At 43.0% G+C, this 22,111-nt stretch overlaps 1 protein-coding gene across 4 annotated transcripts; it reads left to right on the top strand.

Moving 5' to 3' along the window:
- Positions 1-13,256: 13,256 nt before the first annotated feature.
- Positions 13,257-21,965, top strand: LOC106571567 (echinoderm microtubule-associated protein-like 1). Of its 4 annotated transcripts, none has more exons than XM_014144765.2 (7): positions 13,257-13,512; positions 16,753-16,938; positions 18,700-18,841; positions 19,866-19,985; positions 20,335-20,363; positions 20,594-20,620; positions 21,095-21,965. In XM_014144765.2, the coding sequence occupies exons 1-7, from the start codon at positions 13,374-13,376 to the stop codon at positions 21,385-21,387; spliced, it is 936 nt and encodes a 311-aa protein (XP_014000240.1). In that variant the 5' UTR covers positions 13,257-13,373; the 3' UTR covers positions 21,388-21,965. The 4 variants fall into 4 exon arrangements, with proteins under 4 accessions (XP_014000240.1, XP_014000239.1, XP_014000241.1 ...); XM_014144764.2 differs by having other exon boundaries at positions 18,697-18,841; XM_014144766.2 differs by lacking the exon at positions 13,257-13,512 and adding an exon at positions 15,271-16,071 and having other exon boundaries at positions 18,697-18,841.
- Positions 21,966-22,111: the final 146 nt, after the last annotated feature.

Here is a 22,111-nt window from a genome sequence, read left to right as displayed (position 1 = left end):
ATATATTTTCGATTTTAGATTCTTCAAAGTAGCCACCCTTTGCCTTGATGACAGCTTTGCACACTCTTGTCATTCTCTCAACCAGCTTCAGGAGGTAGTCACCTGGAATGCATTTCAATTAACAGGTGTGCCTTGTTAAAAGTTAATTTGTGGAATTTCTTTCCTTCTTAATGCGTTTGAGCCAATCAGTTGGGTTGTGACAAGGTAGGGGTGATATACAAAAGATTAGCCCCATTTGGTAAAGGACCAAGTCCATATTATGGCAAGAACAGCTCAAATAAGCAAAGAGAAATGACAGTCTGTCATTACTTTAAGACATGAAGGTCAGTCAATACGGAAAATTTCAAGAACTTTGAAAGTTTCTTCAAGTGTAGTCGCAAAAACCATCAAGCGCTATGATGAAACTGGCTCTCATGAGGACCGCTACAGGAAAGGAAGACCCAGAGTTACCTCTGCTGCAGAGGATACGGTCATTAGTTACCAGCCTCAAAAATTGCAGCCCAAATAAATGCTTCACAGAGTTCAAGTAACAGACACATCTCAACATCAACTGTTCAGAGGAGACTGCGTGAATCAGGCCTTCATGGTCGAAATGCCACTACTCAAGGATGCAGAGTAGGTGAACAGATTATCTCCTCATGTGTGGTTCCCTCCTCCCAAGCATGGAGGAGGTGTGATTAAAAATGATTTAATCAATTTTAGAATAATGCTGTAAAGTAACAAAATGTGGAAAAAGGGAAGGGGCCTGAGTACTTTCCGAATGCACTGTATTAGGGATGCACCGTTATGACATTTTCCCCCAATTCCGATATCCAATATTTTCCTTGCCAAAAAAACGATACCGATATTTAACATTTTAGCGGCCTTTTAAGTATTCTGGTACAGTTAAATAGTTGAAACACACACACACACACACACACATTTTTTGTTGGCATTTACGTACAGTGCCTTGCAAAAGTATTCACCCCCTTGGCGTTTTTCCTATTTTGTTGCATTACAACCTGTAATTTAAATTGATTTTTATTTGGATTTCATGTAATGGACATACATAAAATAGTCCAAATTGGTGAAATGATATTTAAAAAAGAACTTAAAAAGAATTTAAAACGGAAAAGTGGTGTGTGCATATGTATTCACCCCCTTTGATATGAAGCCCCTAAATAAGATCTGGTGCAACCAATTACCTTCAGAAGTCACATAATTAGTTAGATTGCACACAGGTGAACTTTATTTAAGTGTCACATGATCTGTCACATGATCTCAGTATATATACACCTGTTCTGAAAGGCCCCAGAGTCTACAACACCACTAAGCAAGCGGCACCATGAAGACCAAGGAGCTCTCCAAACAGGTCAGGGACAAAGTTGTGGAGACGTACAGACCAGGTTTGGGTTATAAAAAAAAAATGAAACTTTGAACATCCCACGGAGCACCATTAAATCCCTTATTAAAAAATGGAAAGAATATGGCACCACAACAAACCTGCCAAGAGAGGGCCGCCCACCAAAACTCACAGACCAGGCAAGAAGGGCATTAATCAGAGAGGCGACAAAGAGACCAAAGATAACCCTGAAGGAGCTGCAAAGCTCCACAGCGGAGATTGGAGTATCTGTCCATAGGACCACTTTAAGCCGTACTCTCTACAGAGCTGGGCTTTACGGAAGACTGGCCAGAAAAAAGCCATTGCTTAAAGAAAAAAATAAGCAAGCACATTTGGTGTTCGCCAAAAGGCGTGTGGGAGACTCCCCAAACATATGGAAGAAGGTACTCTGGTGAGATGAGATTAAAATGAAGCTTTTTGGCCATAAAGGAAAATGTCTGGCGCAAACCCAACACCTCTCATCACCCCGAGAACACCACCAACCCCACAGTGAAGCATGGTGGTAGCAGCATCATGCTGTGGGGATGTTTTTAATAATCGGCAGGGACTGGGAAACTGGTCAGAATTGAAGGAATGATGGATGGCGCTAAATACAGGGAAATTCTTGAGGGAAAGCTGATTCAGTCTTCCAGAGATTTGAGACTGGGACAGAGGTTCACCTTCCAGCAGGACAATGACCTTAAGCATACTGCTAAACCAACACTTGAGTGGTTTAAGGGAAAACATTTAAATGTCTTGGAATGGCCTAGTCAAAGCCCAGACCTCAATCCAATTGAGAATCTGTGGTATGACTTAAAGATTGCTGTACACCAGCAGGAACCCATCCAACTTGAAGGAGCTGGAGCAGTTTTGCCTTGAAGAATGTGCAAAAATCCCAGTGGCTAGATGTGCCAAGCTTCTAGAGACATACCCTAAGAGACTTGCAGCTGTAATTTCTGCAAAATGTGTCTCTACAAAGTATTGACTTTGGGGGGGGGGGTGAATAGTTATGAATAGTTTTGTCTTATTTCTTGTTTGTTTCACAATAAAAAGAATATTTTGCATCTTCAAAGTGGTAGGCATGTTGTGTAAATGAAATGATACAACCCCCCCAAAAATAAATTTTAATTCCAGGTTGTAAGAAAACAAAATAGGAAAAATGCCAAGGGGGTGAATACTTTTGCAAGGCACTGTATGTCCCCATTACCAGGAAAACCTATTTCTTTCACTTACTTGCTATGCTGTTTCGTTGTTCATTTGTTCAGTCTCGACCAGGATTTCATCATACATGTCAAGCAGTGAAGTTTTAGCTCTGTCCGTGGCCTCTCTTCCTCGGTGCGCATTGTCACTGTGTCCGTTTCCATCTTGTCAAGCTGTGTCTGTAACATTTCATGTAAACCGTTTCTTGTCTGCATCGAAGTAGTGGTTCTTGTAACTAGCATCGAGCATGGTGGCAACACAGTAAAGAGGCTCAGAGAGAATGCCACCGAATCGCTTATTCACTGCCTCTTGTAGAGTACTTTTACAAGTTTTAACCCCACGGTCTGTGTCGGCAGTTTTGTTGAGCAGGTGTTTCAATGCCATGACCGAGGGTATCACGTCTGCTGCAGATGCAGTTGAAGAGTTTATTTCTCCAGTCAGTTGTTCGAATGGAGCTAGGAGTGTGTTCATGTTTCCGAGTTTCAAACATGTTCTCAAATGCCATTGAAAGAGCAGCAGTATGAGAACCAGCACATTCTTGAGCATGCAATACGGCTTTCCTCAGTATGAAATCCTCGTCGACCCACTGTGCTGTCAGACTCAGCATGCTCATGGGGCTGACATCACTGGTCCAAATTTCAGTCGTGAAGCTAATAGCAGTGACACCCATAGCAAGTAGCTCAGGGATGTGCGTTTCAAAAATACTGTGTAACTCCGGTAGGGCAACATCTGAAAAATAGCGCATTCTTGGTAGTGTGTACTGGGGCTCGAGGTGCTGGATCAGTTGGCGAAAGCCAACATCATCCACGACAGTGACCGGTTGATTGTCAAGGGCAATGAATTCCATTATCTTGGCGTTAATGGATTTCGCCTTGGTGTTGTCTCACTGAAAATGTCTTACTCTTTCAAATGACTGCTCGACTTGAACTTGTTTAGTTGTTGGAAGTGTGTGCTTAGTATTTTTCTGCTTTTGTTCTGTGTAGAGCTGTATTTTTCGTGGCGTCATTATGTCATCTACCTATGTTATATAGGTATGCACGTCAGCTTTGACATCGGTTTTGCACTTCAGCGTTAAACTAGACATCGGGCCAGTGCTGGCATTTTTAGCTAATATCGTCCGATTCTGATATGCTTACCGATATATCGTGCATCCCTACACTGTGCATGTATATATATATATATATATATATATATAACTACCGTTCAAAAGTTTGGAGTCACTTAGAAATGTCCTTTTTTGTCCATTAAAATAACATCAAATTGATCAGAAATACAGTGTAGACATTGTTCATGTTGTAAATGACTATTGTAGCTGGAAACAGCTGATTTTTTAATGGAATATCTACATAGGCGTACAGAGGCCCATTATCAGCAACCATCACTCCTATGTTCCAATGGCACGTTGTGTTAGCTAATCCAAGTTTATCATTTTAAAAGGCTAATTGATCAATAGAAAACCCTTTTGCAATTATGTTAGCACAGCTGAAAACTTAATAGAATAGAAAGAGGATTGGGAGGCCCCGGTGCACAACTTAGCAAGAGGACAAGTACATTAGGGTGTCTAGTTTGAGAAATAGACGCCTCACAAGTCCTCAACTGGCAGCTTCATTAAATAGTACCCGCAAAACACCAGTCTCAACATCAACCGTGAAGAGGCGACTCCGGGATGATGGCCTTCTAGGCAGAGTTGCAAAGAAAAAGCCATATCTCAGACTGGCCAATAAAAAGAAAAGATTAAGATGGGCAAAAGAACACTAGACAGAGGAACTCTGCCTAGAAGCCAGCATCCCGAAGTTTTCAGCTATGTGAGAACTCCTTCAAGACTGTTGAAAAACATTCCAGGTGAAGCTGGTTGAGAGAATGCCAAGAGTGTGCAAAGCTGTCATCAAGGCATACAGTGCATTCGGAAAGTATTCATGCCCCTTCCCTTTTGCCACATTTTGTTCAGTTACAGCCTTATTCTAAAATGTATTAAATAAATACAAATCCTCATCAATCTACACACAATACCCCATAATGACAAAGTGAAAACAGGTTTTTAGACATTTTTGCTAATTTAAAACCAACAAAAAAAGAAACACCTGATTTACATAAGCTCAGGTGAATCATTTTTCCATTGATCATCCTTGAGATGTTTCTACAATTTGGAGTCCACCTGTGGTAAATTCAATTGATGGGACATGATTTCAAAAGGCACACACCTGTCTATTTTAGGTCCCACAGTTGACATTGCATGTCAGAGCAAAAACCAAGCCATGAGGTCGAAGGACTTGTTCGTAGAGCTCCGAGACAGGATTGTATCGAGGCACAGAGGGTACCAAAACATTTCTGCATTTCTTCCTAGAGCTGGTCTTGTGTGTCCAAATTTTTGACTGGTACTGTAAATATAAAAATTGGGATGGTAAAAAGTTTTCTGTGTAAACCTAAATGACTAAAACTACATATAAAGTATGTAGAATAGATAATGGAGCTATATATATACATTTTTTTAAACTAACAACCACCAGAATAAAATATAGACAGTCAGGGAAAATCAAGAATTCAAAAAATGTCATGGCGCCCCATTGATTTTGTTATAATGTTTAAGTCACTCAGATAGCATAAGACAGGGGTCAGCTACAGGCTCTGCATATTTTTACGTTTTTGATTTTTTTAAAAAGACTTCAAAATCACCAGGAATAGAGCAAAATAATACTTTAATTTAGGAAATATTTTCCCAAGTATCCCCACAAATAAAAAGAGACATGTGATCATGTCTCAATGTAATCAAGGCCAATTTGCAGTGTACAAATTATTATAAATATATTCCGGATCCCCAACGATCCGCTTGAACAAAAATGTCCCGTTGCAAAATCTAGTTGCCTACCCCTGGTTTAAGAACACAGGAAACACTACTTTACTAGCTTTAAAACAGTAACATTTTCTCTCGGCCTCATGCCAAAATCTGTAGAATTGCAGGAAATGTGTTTCCACACCATTGGACACGCATACTACCAAGCCAACCCCCCCGCCCCCCACGTTAACTTTGCCACCGCTGCTGGAAAAAATCCTAAGGGAAACACTGAACACTCTCTCTTGCTTTGTGACAACAGAACACAACACACTAACCTTCAGCTCTAGCTGAGTCTCAAATCATACCCTATTTCCCATGTAGTGCACTACTTAGTAGGGAACTGTATAGGCCTTTGGTCAAAGACAGTGCACTATATGGAGAATAGGGTCATTTGAGATCCCCCCCTACCCCCTTTTTCTGTTCCTAAATGAGGATTGCCGTTGTGCTTTTGTCGAACGGTCCAATTGTGAGCCCCCTTAGTAGAGAGACTAACACCTCTCTGGCTCTGCATTGGCCTATCAAAAGGAGGATTGTTGATGATGTAAGTGCCCACCTCTCTGGAGTGTTCAAAAGGGTGGAATTCTAAGGTATTGCAGACACCATTGCTTATTATACATGTCTATCTTAACTTTTTGTAATATTGTTGTTCCCCATAACTTGCCTTGTGACTTGAAGGTAGGGCTTAAGGCAGCTAGTCTCACCCCATAGAAATTGGATGAGTAGAATGGACAAAGTCAAAATCCACATCGATTTCACCTGGCCCACCCAATATGTGCGACAAAACACAATTTGCCGTTGTTGTTTGTGTAGAACACTGAAAATTCTCATGGATTCCAAGTGATAAGCATCAATTCATTCAACATTCTAACATGGGACATCCAATATGGCCGCTAATCCATATGTAGTGGAACGTTTCCCTTCTACTCATTCTAATTCGATTCCCCGTCCTTTTCCACCCTTCGAAGCTCCGCCCTCTCCAAGATAAACCAAAGGATGTCACAAAGCAGAGCACCACCCACCACTCCTTTCCTCCTCCTCCTCCTAGTCTTCTCCTCCCTCCTCTCGTCTCCTTCCCTCCCTCGTTAGATTGCACTAATCCATTCCTTAATTAGAACGTCTATGATTGTGTTCTGATTTATGTTCAGCTACTAATATATTATAACGGGAGACAATACTGTGTATTATTACTGTCTGTGTGCTTAGTAGAGAATGGAAACTAAGGCTGTGTCATGGCAACTTTATCAATGCATAACTACTTCATGTGTTTTACTATTAGAGACATCCGCCAGCATACTATCTATGTGTTACTTCAGGGGTGGACTACCTTACTCTTAGCGAGCTACTGTGTATGCAGGCTTTCGCTCCAGCCCTGCTCTAACAGCTGATTAGTAGAATCAGGTGTGTTAGTTGGAGGAGGGCTGGAGCAAAAACCTGCATTCCCAGTAGCTCTCCAGGAGGACGGTTGGCCCTGGTCTATATGTTACCTGTCATATCCATCTAATGAAATAATGTGTACGCTGATAAATCATTCCTGTAGATCGTGGATCCACACTGGTATTATTGGTATGTATCCACACTGCCCAGGTGGTTCAGGTATGAGCTGGCATATTGGTGTAACTCGCTGTGCGGAATGATGTAATGTGATGTCTCAGAGGTTTGGGTTGGAATCTCTGAAAAATGTATTTTTGATACACGTTATTGAGATGTGTTGTTTTTTTTTTTAAACCACAATCATTCAACATTGCCTTGTAACCTAAACGTGTCTGTCTGTCACGTTTAGTCCTAGACAAACGGCAGTGTCTGACTGAGTTGGTACTTTTTAATAGGAAAGAGTACCTTGGATTGCTTTCTTACTGTGCAAATGTTCTTTTGCTGGCCTAATCTGCAAAGTTTTGAATAATACCCAAAAGCCATCTTAAACTTTCTCCATTCTAACAGTTGGAATCATACCCCAAAATAGCGACTAAACAAAGCGTGTATATGAAAAATCATATATAAGTTTAAATTTAAAATGATCAATAGGCATTTTCTTCCTATTGGTGCTCAGATTGTTTAAAAAAAATATATAATAAGTCATATATTCTCCTACTTTACAATTTCTCCTTATCGAAACTATTTTATGTCAATTTCTTAAAATGGCATATGCAATATATTTTTCAGAGGGACTATTTTTGACAAATGTATGTGTAAATCGAGGAAGAAAAAAATTATTTTATTTTAGATTAGTTTTGGATTTGAATCACAAGTCAGAAGTTGAAATTTGACCAAAAAACAGTAAGAACAGAAATAAGAACAAAAATGGGAAGGGTTTGGTTACGTTTTGATTCATTTCTGACTATAAGTGTTGGAACAAGATATCTGAGGTCCCTACCTGAGAGATATTGGTTACACGTTATTTTACAGTCCAGTATTTACCTGGTATTTACTTTGAATTTGCATGGTAAAATAGTAGTTAGTTACCTAATAATTACATTTTAGTTTCTTAGAATTCATTGGCATGTATAATTTGGTTACAGAAGGTTCCATTTGTTACCACTTAATTTCCTTCCGAATACTAGATAAATACCAGCTAAATGAATACTAGATAAATACCAGCTAAATAGAGTTTTATGAAATATTAAGTGTACATATCTGAATCCTGACCTTGTGACCCCTGACCCTCTGTACACGTGCGACAGCCATTCCACTGTGCTGTAGTAGTATTTCTGCTAGACCTGTAGCTGGGTGGTTCTAACAATTCGGTGCCTTTCGAGAAGTGTATCTTGGTAAAAACAAAACGTTTGATTTCGCCTCATTTTAACATGATGTCATAAAGAACACATGTTCAAATTAATTAAAACATGTTTCCCATCTCAAGAGGTTAAATAACAAAAATGACAATAGTAAGTGCCTATTAAGTGCCAAATAAAGTAACAGGGTTGACTGTAACAGGTTTGACCGTAATAGGGTTGACGATTTCATCTTAAATCAGCCATCAATTCCCTCGTGACAGGGAGAATGAAAGCTGGTTGTGTGAAAAGGGGAGTTTCGAGGGTCGATGTGTTATGCTCAGAAAATGGCCCAAAACAACTAGAACCGCCTCACATGCTTTTACACTATGATTTGACTATTAGATGTTTAATATTTAATAATAATATTTAAAAAGGAATAGTTTCACCATATTAAAAACAAGAGTTCAATGCACGTAACAGGGTTGACCTTAAAATGCGGGACAGATGTAAATGATTCACTACTCACATTTAAAGAAATAATCTTCAGAAATGACTTTGTCAAAGCAACAAAAATATCTACAGCTTTACAATGATGGTGAAACTGGGAGAAATGTTTGGATTAAGTGGGTTGAAATCTTCCTAGAAGTGACAGGGTTGATATTCATATATTCATTTATTGAATTCTCCGTGAGGTCTAAATTAAGGGCACTGCATTTAAACAGGCTTTTAAGATTCAATATTCGTGCATAATATCAATTTAAAATATCAAAGGGACGCAAAAGGCACCCATTTGTGGAACGACCCGGCTGATGATTATATAAAAAATAAAGCAATATTTAAATGGGGTAAACAATACAATATATAAAGATTTCAATTTAACTTATTTGGAAAATATATTTAATTAATTGAAAAAATTATTGGTTTCTTTGTATTAGTAATTTATGAGTTTTCAAGATGAAATTATTGAATGGAGATTATTACACAGAGGTTGTAGTAATTTGTTTCTAGCTAGCAGTGTACAAGGCTGTTTCTGTAACAATCCCTGCTGATTTAATGTACCATTGACAGACTATTTATAAAGTTTTAAGTCCTTTGTGAGAAAAAAAATGGTGGTCTGTCTTTTATTCCGATTCTGGTGTATGTTCATTGTTAGTTTTGCGTTGAAATTACTAACCTGTCATCATGGCTCAAGGTATACTGTTATGTTAGTTGCAACCAACAAGGTGTCAGTAGTTATACTACAGGTTCAGGACATATGCTTTGGCCTTCTCTCTTTCCTCGGCCCGTCTTTGTACGTTGCTTATCCCAGCTCATGGCATTAGGAATGTCCAGTGCTCTGAGTGGCCAGACGCTAGCACAGCACACCTATTGATGTCCATTACACAGACAGAATTACAGACACCCCGGCAGTACTGATTTACAGACATAATTACAGACACATAGACAGTACAGACTTCCAGAGGGACCACTGACCAATCAACGGGAGGATCTGACAACTCAACAACTCCAGCAGGCTTTCACATTTGTTTTTACACTTCAAACATTAAAGAGAGTCTTTGGTACTTCTGTTTAGTTTTTAGCCAGTAGTTCTAAAAGTAGCGCTCGTGAGCCAAAAGTGGTCCCCGAGAATTGCGTACTACGTCACATAGGTGCAGATATGTGCGCTGCGTCATTGCTCTCTCGGTTTGCTGTGTGTGCACCTTGCTAGCTGTCGCTCAAATGACGAGTGGCTAAAGCTCATTGGCTAGATATCAAATTGCTATGGGGCTGGCCTACGTGGGGGAAAACACTTGCTTTCAAACTAGGGATTTCTTGGCTAATTGAGATAAGACAGTAATTCTGCTGTTTTATGCATGTATGCAGCCTACCCATTGACACATACAGCCCAAAGCGGGAGGTTTAAAAAATACTTTGTAATCACCAAAGTTCCGGAGCATGTCTTTAATAGCAGCAAGGACGGACTGGGACCAGAAATCGTCACAGGTATTTCTGAAACACTGGCCCATTATTTTTGCACCGGTGTCTGTGAAATGGGACAGCAGACAATTAGCCAAATGATGATCAATACTGTAGTCCTGGAGCGCCTGCAATCCTCAGGGCCAGGTTAATGCAGAGGCTTACCGGGGCTGAAGCCACTGGTCCCAGGCCCGTGAGGGGCCCAAGATGCAGCCCCCCTCTTTGCTTGACATCATGGGAAAATCAAAAGAAATCAGCCAAGACCTCAGAAAAGCCAAGACCTCACCACAAGTCTGGTTCATCCTTGGGAGCAATTTACAAACACCTGAAGGTACCACGTTCATCTGTACAAACAATAGTATGCAAGTATAAACACCATGGGACCACGCAGCCGTCATACCGCTTAGGAAGGAGACGCGTTGTGTCTCCTAGAGATGAACGTACTTTGGTGCGAAAAGTGCAAATCAATCCCAGAACAACAGCAAAGGACCTTGTGAAGATGCTGGATGAAACAGGTACAAAAGTATCTATATCCACAGTAAAACGAGTCCTATATCGACATAACCTGAAAGGCCGCTCAACAAGGAAGAAGCCACTGCTCCAAAACCGCCCCAAAAAAAGCCAGACTACGGTTTGCAACTGCACATGGGGACAAAGATTGTACTTTTTGGAGAAATGTCCTCTGGTCTGATGAAACAAAAATAGAACGGTTTGGCCATAATGACCATTGTTATGTTCGGAGGAAAAAGGGGAAGACTTGCGAGCCGAAGAACACCATCCCAACCGTGAAGCACGGGGTGGCAAAATCATGTTGTGGGGGTGCTTTGCTGCAGGAGGGACTAGTGCATTTCACAAAATGGATGGCATAATGAGGAGGGGAAATGATGTGGATATATTGAAGCAACATCTCAAGACATCAGTCAGGAAGTTAAAGCTTGGTCGCCAATGGGTCTTCCAAATGGACAATGACCCCAAGCATACTTCCAAAGTTGTGGCAAGATGGCTTAAGGACAACAAAGTCAAGGCATTGGAGCGGCCATCACAAAGCCCTGACCTCAATCCAATATACAATTTGTGGGCAGAATTGAAAAGCGTGTGAGCAAGGAGGCCTACAAACCTGACTCAGTTACACCAGCTCTGTCAGGTGGAATGGGCCAAAATTCACCCAACTTATTGTGGGAAGCTTGTGGAAGGCTACCCGAAACATTTGACCTAAGTTAAACAATTTAAAGGCAATGCTACCAAATACTAATTGAGTGTATGTAAACTTCTGACCCACTGGGAATGTGATGAAAGAAATAAAAGCTGAAATAAATCATTCTATTATTATTCTGACATTTCACATTCTTAAAATAAAGTGGTGATCCTAACTGACCTAAGACAGGGAAGTTTTACTTGGATTAAATGTCAGGAATTGTGAAAAATGTATTTGGCTAAGGTGTATGTAAACTTCCGACTTCAACTGTAGGCCTTGAAATACATCCACAGGCACACCTCCAATTGACTCAAATGATGTCAGTTGGCCTATCAGAAGCTTCTAAAGCCATGGCATCATTTTCTGGAATTTTCCAAGCTGTTTAAAGGCACAGTCAACTTAGTGTATGTAAACTTCTGACCCACTGGAATTGTCATACAGTGAATTATAAGTGAAATAATCTATCTGTAAACAATTGTTGGAAAAATGACTTGTCATGCACAAAGTAGATGTCCTAACCGACTTGCCAAAACTATAGTTTGTTAACAAGAAATTTGTGGCGTGGTTTAAAAAAAAGTTTTAATGACTCCACCCTAAGTGTATGTAAACTTCCGACTTCAACTGTATTGCCTCCTAATATTGTACAATAAAAAAAACAGCCCTTAATCTGTCCCTTGCGAATACACACTCCAGTCAGTACTGTAAGCCGCCTGAGGCACCAGCAATACACACTCCCATCAGTACTGTAGGTATTAAACCGGGAAAAGCTAGGTGGCTTCTATGGGTGAGAGGGACAGTTACCAGCGGCACCTCAGGTCTTAAGGAAGGTGATGCCACTACATAAGGTAACGCTAGCTCAAACTAACCGCAGGCAGTGAACAACCAGCTTAGCTACGCTACATCAGCAGTGAGCAGTGCAAACACTTAGTAATAATGTACAGTGCAGAACACTTGGGTTGGCAGAGCATCTGCTTGCAATATAGTAAGTGCAAAATAGACAGAAAGGAAGAAGCTTACTGTAGTTCTTATTGTTGAGGCCCTTCCTGTACCTAATACCCTTTCGTCTGTTGTTGAACTCTTCCATTCCTGGATCATTGGAATAGTAGGATAGAGTTATCCCTAAACACTCATCTAAAGTCAGTTTGAGTGTTTCCCCCGTAATAATTAATGGTAGGATTGGAGAGTGTTGGAGCTAGTGTTGCAAAAATCTGGTAACTTTCCCAAAATTCCCCAGTTTTCCTGAAATCCCGGCTGGAAGATTCGCGGAATAAGCAGGAATCTGGAATCCTCCATCCATCCATTTCTGGAAAACCTGGGAATCTTGGGAAAGTTACTGGATTTTTGCAACCCTAGGTGGAGCCGATCCTTGATCATTGGGCAACCTTAATCCGGAGCTGCCATCCCCATAATTATAATTACCTTGGCCAGTTTATTGTCCATGCTTTTAATTGATCAAGTTTTCCTTCCTAATCTTCTGTTGCTCATCAGCCCTATTAGGCCTTCGCTGCAGCAGCCAGACCAGCTGGCAATCTGATGCAAGCGCTCTGGTTTAGGCAGTTTAGTACCAATACAAATCCCATGCATCTTTGGTGAGGAACATGAAGAGTGTGTGTGAGCCATTCTCACTGTAGCTCTAAGAATGTGTTGTTTACACCCAGATAGAGACACAAATGCAGCCCCTGCCCACATCTTAGGTGGAAGCTGCAGTTAACCTGTCTGCGACCAGGTGCCCTCTCACCTTTCCCCTCCTCTCTCTCTCCCTTCCTGCCATCCACTCTTGTACCTTCCTCCCCATCTTCTTCCTTCCCTCCCTCCCCTGTCCTGTTATCCGTGGCTGAGGGCTTGAGATGGCTTACCAGGGCCTTTAATCTCTCCGTAATGATATCATCATCCCCCCATCTCCCTCTACGCCCCATCTACACTCCTCTATGGAGAGAGGGAGGGAGGAAAGGAGGGGAGGGAGGGTTTAGCGGTTTAGGGAAGGTCACTGATGAGCTCAGTGGAGGAGGAGTAGGCGGAGGAGGAGGAGGAGGAAAGTGAGTAACCCTCAGCCTTTCGTAGGAGCCCCACACATACACACACACACACACACAGAGGCGGGTAGGCCTGGCGTCTGGGATGTCGATGGAAGACAGTCCCATGGAGGAGTTGGTGGACCAGGGGTTGGGGATGGAGGAGACGGGACTTAGGAGGCCCTCTTTCAGGGAGACCTACCACCACGACTCCCTGCTGGCTCCAGACACAGACTTCATGATAGGTACTGTAGGTGTGGGATGGCTAAGGGTGTGGGGAATGGAGAGTTGGAGAGGTGGGGTACAATTCGCATAGGTAAACTAACAGAAGGACAGGCTTGGGGGGGGGGGGGGTCTTTGAATTTGTTAAAATTGTATAATTATATTTTGGCAAAGCTTTGCACACTTGGGAGTATTGGTGTCAGTGGATTAATAACAGGAGGGGTATGTGTGGGTATGCAGCAGGGTTATGAATAGACATCTGATCACTCTGCCATTCACAAACCACACCATCTGGGAGAGGAGAATCCCAGATGACTTCTCTCTCCATCACCATCACTGCTATAGGCCTAGAGTTTGGTTCTGTTTTCTAAATGTTTGTTTTAGGGTTGTTGCTACGTTGTGTAGCGTGAGTCTACATAATCCCATTAGCATGAGCATGTGTGTGTATAACCTGCGTGTGAGCGTGTGTGCATGCGTGTGTGGGTAGGCTATGCAGCAGCAGCAGAGATTGAGCTGTGTTCTACTAATTCCCTTTTCCAGGTCTGGGATTATGGGCTATTCTAATCCCGGTCCCATATGGGGTCTCTGGAGGTGGCACAGGCCTGATGTCACAGCCAAAGACAGGAACAGAAACACTAAGTCACACAGACACGTATAGCAGCCTCTGCCTGGACGCATCTACAGTATGGCTACATAGAGAGGCTTACCTCCTGACCATTAGTTTAGTTTATTAGTTGAGTTTATTGGTCTTTCAGCATCATTTTCCGGTCTCTTCACAGTTCTCATTAAAAACACTGAATGACTTTACTGTAAAAAATGTAAAAATAAAAAAACTTAAATAAATACAACAACTTTTAAGTGCTAAAATCAATTTTAATTTAGGAGCCTGCTCAAATAAGGTGTTGGTGATCTCTTGTATCTCTCCGTTAGACTTCTGGGATGGCCAGTGTGTTTGTTCCTACTATGATGACCTGTAACCAGCCTTAGAAATTGGTTTTCACCAGTTTTCTGGCAAAACCGAGGCACAGTTTAGTACGTCTGTCAGATAGCGTGCCCAAGCTGAAGTTACTATAGACATATAATAGCTACTGTAGATAAATAATTAGAATAGCTACTACAATCTGTGGTCTTCTTGACCCACTATTTAGGGAAGACTGCTTTAGACGCACCTGGTGCCACCTGTGAGATCTCCTGTGTACTGGCACGGTGTGTCAGTCACCGGTGTGTCAGTCACTGGTGTGTCAGCACCGGTCGTGTTTCACCTTTAGCCACCATCAGTCAGAGTGACATGTACTACTGTAAATAGAAGACCCGGAAAGACCTGGACCTTAGTCCGTTCCGCTCTGACATCGCTCGTTCCACATGTATATAGTTTTAATACATTCCTACTTAGATTTGTGTGTATTGGGTACGTGTTGTGTAATTTGTTAGATATTACTGCACTGTCGGAGCTAGAAGCACAAGCATTTCGCTACACCCGCAATAACATCTCCTGAACATGTGTATGTGACCAATGAAATTTGATTTGATTTGATCGATGAACTGGACAAGCTGCTTACAGGAGAACAACACAAGGACATGCAACCTGTACTGGGGTGAGGAGAGAGGAGAGGAGCGTTATCGATTATTCTCTCTCGCTCCTTGCTTTATATCGCTCTTTCGCTCCCTTTCTCTCTCCCTCTTTCGCTTCTCTCTCTCTCTTTCTTTCTAACTCTCCATCTATCACACCCTCTATCTCTCTCTCCATCTTTCTTTCTGTCCATCTCTCTTTTTCTCTGACAAAGTTTATCAGGGTGGGGGTGGGGTCACTCGTACCAAAGAGGCTCAGTCTGGGGGATTATCATTGTGCTACTGTATAACACACACATACATATACACACACCAAACATACACACACTCCAAACCCTACTGTTCAGGCTGAATTTGAGAGGATAGCAAGAGTGTATAAGCATGATCAAACACTAACCCTAACCCCTACACACACACATACACACATGCACACATGGACGCACACACACACACACAATCTCAGATCAAGGCTTTAAGCGATGTTGTAAACATCAGCATGCCCTACATTGGCAGACACCACCCAGAGAGAGAGAGAGGAAGGGTGAAAAAGGAGGACAAAGGAGAGATAGATAATATCAACATTTCATAACCTCACCATGGACTCCATCTGCACTGGGATTCTACTCTTTCTGATCTGGATGTGATTCCGTTAGAGGTAAAGAGGAGAGGAAGAGAATTGATCTCTGCTGTACTTTTTATCATCCTGGTGCGAGGCTGACGGGAGAGGACAGAAGAGGAGAGCTCAGTGTGGGTTCTACTGTGTGTGTGACGAAACTGGAACAGTGGATGGAGCAGTGGAGATGAGATCCGAGCAGACACTAGCCAGTGGAACACGCAGATAAAGAAAGAGAGAGAGAGAGAGAGAGAGCCGACGGTCACTCGAATGGAGGAAGAAGATATTGTCTGTCAGACAGTGAAAGAGAGGAGGAGGAGGAGGAGGTCTGGAGCGGAGGAAGGGTCACCCAGTGTGAAGAATCTTTATGACAACTCCTCACCCCACAGAGTTTCCAATGGTACATGACAGCTTCTGTTCTGTTTGTTTGTTTACTGTTCCACCAGTCATTTATTACCATCTATCTCATTGGGATTACGTCTACTAAAACCACACAGATGGTGTCTATTGTCTTGGTCTTTGTATTAGCGAATGTATTTCGATTTAATCTCTGTGGTCTTACTCTCATATGGTTCAAGTTTTTGATCTCTTACATTTAAAAATGATTTTACATCTATTTACAAAATGGTGCCATTTCTTAGGATTGTTCTTCCTATTGATGTCATTTATAGAAAATGGTCTCTTGGTTTTTATGCGAGTGGAATCTGTCAGAGGGATGCAGATGCCTGTCTGTTGTCTGTGGCGTGTGTGTTGTTTGTTTCAGCTTCTATGTCTACAGCATTTCTGTTATTTTGGGAGCGATGTGCGAAGTGTGAAGACTTCAGTTTGACGAGTCTGTATCGCTCACCTGGAACCATCAGAAACTCTTGGGTGGCTGCTAACATGGTCTTTCATTGCCCAATGGCCAGTGCCTTTGGTGGCGCTGGTTAGGTATAAATGGCTTTAGCTCAAAGAATTACCATGACCTATGTTGTTACCTTAACTTGGTGGCAGGCGGGATGGATATAGTGGACCATCTGACGTACCTGGAGCAGTGGCTTTAGCTCAGTGGGCTAACACAATCTATGGTTGTGCTCCCCAGATGACCGTAGCTCTGCTGCGAGTGGCGTGGACGTGGCGGACCGCCTGACGTACCTGGAGCAGAGGATGCAGATGCAGGAGGATGAGATTCAGCTGCTGAAGATGGCTCTGGCCGATGTCCTCAAGAGACTCAACATCTCAGAGGAACACCAGGCCGCCAACACCAAGAAAGGACCTGCTGGCAAAGGTACACAAACACAAGCACATACACACGTTTACACACACACACACACACACATTTACACTTACATTTTAGTAATTTAGCAGACGCTCTTATCCAGAGTGGCTTACAGTTGGTGCATTCATCTACAGATAGCTAGGTGAGACAACCACATATCACAGTCATAGAAAGTACATTTTTCCTTAATAACAGCTATCAGTAGAGTCAGAGCTAGAAAGGGGGGTGGAGTGGGTTACGATGTTTTTCGGAAGATGGACAGGGACTCTGCTGTCTGCTTCAGGGGGAAGCTGGTTCCACCATTGTGGTACCAGGACAGAGAAGAGCTTGGACTGGGCTGAGCGGGAGCTGCCCTCCCTAGTAGTGCTCAGGTTGGGGTGTAGGGTTTGAGCATAGCCTGAAGGTAGGGAGGGGCAGTTCCCCTTGCGGCTCCGTAGGCAAGTACCATGGTCTTGTAGTGGATGCGAGCTTCCGCTGGAAGCCAAGGGAGAGTGTGGAGGAGCGGGGTGACATGAGAGAACTTGGGAAGGTTGAAAACCAGGCGGGCTGCAGCGTTCTGGATAAGTTTCAGGGGTTTGATGGCACAAGCGGGGAGCCCAGCCAACAGCGAGATGCGGTAGTCCAGACTGGAGAGGACAAGTGCCTGGATTAGGACCTGCGCCGCTTCCTGTGTGAGGTAGGGTCATACTCTACGGATGTTATAGAGCATGAACCTGCAGGAGTGGATCACTGCTTTGATGTTTACAGAGAACGACAGGGTGTTGTCCAGGGTCACACCAGGGTTCTTTGCACTCTTGGAGGGGGACACTGTGGATTTGTCAACCAGCACAGAAAGAAAAATGTATGAAATTGTATGAAATGTATGCATTCACTACTGTAAGTCGCTCTGGATAAGAGCGTCTGCTAAATGACTTAAATGCAATTAAATGCAATAAATGCAAATTATGGATTGGTCTTTGAGCGGACAGGCCTTCCCCTGGAAGAAGAACAGTTCCGTCTTGTCGAGGTTGAGCTTGAGGTGGTGGGTCGCCATCCAAGTTGAGATATCTGCCAGGCACGCAGAGATGCATGTTGCCACCTGGGTGTCATAAGGGGGGAATGAGAAAAGTAGTTGAGTGTCATTCACATAGCAATGATAGGAGAGACCATGTGAGGATACGACGGAGCCGAGTGACTTGGTGAATAGAGAGAAGAGGACAGGGCCTAGAACCGAGTCCTGGGGGACACCAGTAGTGAGAGTATGTGGTGCAGATACAGATCCTCTCCACGTCACCTGGTAGGAGCGGCCTGCCAGGAAGGATGCAATCAAAGAGTGTGCAGAGCCTGAGACGCCCAGCCCTGAGAGGGTGGAGAGGATCTGATGGTTCACGGTGTCGAAGGCAGCGAATAGATCTAGGAGGATGAGAACAGAGGAAAGAGAGTCAGCTTTGGCAGTGTGGAGAGCCTCCGTGACACAGAGTAGAGCAGTCTCTGTTGAGTGACCTGTCTTGAAGCCTGACTGGTTAGGGTCAAGAACATCGTTCTGAGAGAGACAACGAGGAAGTTGATAAGAAACAGCACGCTCCAGTTTTTTAGAAAGAAAATAAAGAAGGGATACAGGTCTAGCGCTTTTGACGTCAGATGAGTCGAGTGTTGGTTTCTTGAGGAGTGGAGCAACTCGGGCCATTTTGAAGTCAGAGGGGACACACACACACACACCCACACACCCACACACACACAGAAACCTACACTTATACCCTCCTCACCCATATTTCCCCTATGCAACAGCAGCTAGGCCTGTGTCTCTGGCCCTGCCATCCAGACCATCAATGAACAGCCCTGCCTCTTTGAAGAAGAGTTACACAACCTCCACACTGCCCTCTACATCCACCGCACGGAACTACAGCCCCTTACCACCAGCATCAGCCAAGAGGTACAGTACACAATCACTAACCATCACCTGCAAACACAGAGAGGTACAGTACACAATCACTAACCATCACCTGCAAACACAGAGAGGTACAGTACACAATCACTAAACATCACCTGCAAATACAGAGAGGTACAGTACACAATCACTAACCATCACCTGCAAACACAGAGAGGTACAGTACACAATCACTAACCATCACCTGCAAACACAGAGAGGTACAGTACACAATCACTAACCATCACCTGCAAACACAGAGAGGTACAGTACACAATCACTAACCATCACCTGCAAACACAGAGAGGTACAGTACACAATCACTAACCATCACCTGCAAACACAGAGAGGTACAGTACACAATCACTAACCATCACCTGCAAACACAGAGAGGTACAGTACACAATCACTAACCATCACCTGCAAACACAGAGAGGTACAGTACACAATCACTAACCATCACCTGCAAACACAGAGAGGTACAGTACACAATCACTAACCATCACCTGCAAACACAGAGAGGTACAGTACACAATCACTAACCATCACCTGCAAACACAGAGAGGTACAGTACACAATCACTAACCATCACCTGCAAACACAGAGAGGTACAGTACACAATCACTAACCATCACCTGCAAACACAGAGAGGTACAGTACACAATCACTAACCATCACCTGCAAACACAGAGAGGTACAGTACACAATCACTAACCATCACCTGCAAACACAGAGAGGTACAGTACACAATCACTAACCATCACCTGCAAACACAGAGAGGTACAGTACACAATCACTAACCATCACCTGCAAACACAGAGAGGTACAGTACACAATCACTAACCATCACCTGCAAACACAGAGAGGTACAGTACACAATCACTAACCATCACCTGCAAACACAGAGAGGTACAGTACGATTACTATCCCTCTACTCTAACTCTAGCACTAGATACAGTTCAACAAATTGATCATACACTTTCAGTTTTCTCACTTTTTCTAACATTCCCCCCCCTCCATTCTCCCTCAGTGGTGTGAAGAGTCCAGTAGGCAGTGTGAAGGAGAGTCCATGTATCTCTAAAACGGCTCGGCCTGGCCCCCGACCTGGCCCCCCGGGGTCCACAGCCCCCGGCAGTAAGAAAGCTGAAAGGTAGCTACGTCTGTGGCAGTAGGCCTAACAGGGAAGAGATGTTTAAATGTGTTCTGAATGTACAGTTCTAGTCTATACGTCTCTTACGTTTGCTCAAATAGATCTCCAGAGCAGGAGTTACAACTCTGGTCCTTGAAGGTCTGCTGATTTCCATGCTTTTTCCCCCCAATCAGATACTGGCGTATATCTGCGTCTGGGTAACCTGGTATAACAACTAAAAGCACCAGTACTGTAGCCCTCGTGGACAAGAGTTGTCCATCCTTGTTCTAGACTAGAGCGTGAGATTGACAATACTTTCCCTGCTTGTATGATGGAGCCTAATTTCTCCTTTCTCATTCTCTCCTTGCAGCAAAACCAAGGAGCCTGCAGCCAGTGTAGGTAAGAAAATGCTTAAATTTCTACTGTAGTGTGCTCTTCCCACAGGCAGAGAGCAGCACTGAGCTGTACAACAGGACCTTGGGGAGAGGAATGGCCAGATTAATGGGAAACAACTGTTGGTTAGATTGATCCTACTGTAACATGCCATTGATAAATGGTATGAGTGACATGGTTAGAGTGGATGCTATACCTCCCACATAGACTGACCTGCTTCTGTGTTTCGTCCATAGGGTCCAGGCAGGTGACTCACTGTAAAGGTAGGCCTCAGTCCAACCTCCTGGAATAACATTCTTAACCATCTATAGGGTATGTTAGTCTAGCTTAGTATACTATGCCTGCATACTCCACCGCCTGTTACTGATCCCATGCATTATCTATCTCAGAAAAGACAACGTCTGTCAAGTTTATGAAGTAATATCTGCTGAAAGCTAGAACCTTATCTTTGACAAATGCATCTTCTGGTTTCTAAAGTACAAGTAAGCACTGTATTTGAACACTTGTTTTATCCTTCTCTCTCATTTTCTCACCATGTCTCACCATGACTTCTCATCCCCTCCCATTCCCCCTCCTCCACACACATCCTCCCTTCTCTTCTTGTCATCTCCACCCTTTCCCTCACACCTCCCAACACTTCAACCCCTTACCACCTGCTCACACCTACAAACTTAATTTTGTCCCCTACTCTCGCCCTTGGCCTTCACCCTTACCCCTCATTTCACCTCTTCACTTAGTGACTATGCAGATCTATCTGAACCCCATAACAAGAAGGACTGGGTCTTCTGAAGCGGCCAAATCAGCCCCCACGGTCCCCAACTCTAGACCCACCAGAACCCCCACCCCTCCTCAGACCAAAGGAGGCCCCCCCACCTCAGACCGAACTAAGCGCGAGACATGCAAAACACCCCCCGCCTTCACCCTCCCCCTGCAGAAAAGCACCAATCAGAATACGTATTCTTCTATGGAAATGTCCAATTACAAAAGCCCCCTCAAATCACCAAGCCAGTACTTCCAAATCTGTTACTAAGGCAATAGGGTATTGTTTCATCCTCCTAAAGGTTAAGGTTAGGATTGAGGGAGGGTAATCTGATTCTAGATCTGTGGTTAAGGGAAACTTCTACGTCAAGCTGTTACAAGTGTAGTAGGCCTGTAAGCGAACTCGGTTTTCATGATGTTTGAAAAATGTTTGGGTTTCTAGCAATGTGAGGGAATTAGAAGTAGAGCTTGTCTTCAGTAATGTTTGAGATTGACTGATAGTTACAAAGTTTTGGTTTTTGAGGTGCTTTGTTTCACCAGCAGTAAAGGGAATAGTGAGTTTGTTTGTTTTGTTGCATTTCCTAGCACCATCCGTGACCATAGTCCTCTTAACTTTTTCCTCTGTTTAAATTCTTACATATTTCTGTCTGTCAACTGAAAGCCTGTGTTTTTTTTCTCCTGTTTCTTTCCGTTTTAATATCTCCATTTTGTGTGTGTGCTTTGTAGTTTTACTTCAGTAAAATATGAATAATCTCCCTGACTTTGGGGATGTATGAGTGAATTCTCTTATTTGATTTATGAGTGTATTTGTCTGTCTCTGTTGACAGCCATTAAACATTTCAGTCATCACCTGCTTCAACTACTGTCTATGTAATAATATCAATGTAATAATGTAATAACAATTCACAGTATTATTACAAGATATGTCCATGGTGTTTTGAGTTCTACTGTGTGTGTGTGTGTGTGTGTGTGTGTGTGTGTGTGTGTGTGTGTGT

The sequence above is a fragment of the Salmo salar genome, chromosome ssa15 (assembly GCF_905237065.1).
Source record: "Salmo salar chromosome ssa15, Ssal_v3.1, whole genome shotgun sequence".
Classification (NCBI taxonomy): Eukaryota; Metazoa; Chordata; class Actinopteri; order Salmoniformes; family Salmonidae; genus Salmo; species Salmo salar.
Note: the sequence above shows the minus strand (reverse complement) of the source record. Positions and strands in the feature narration are given on the sequence as shown.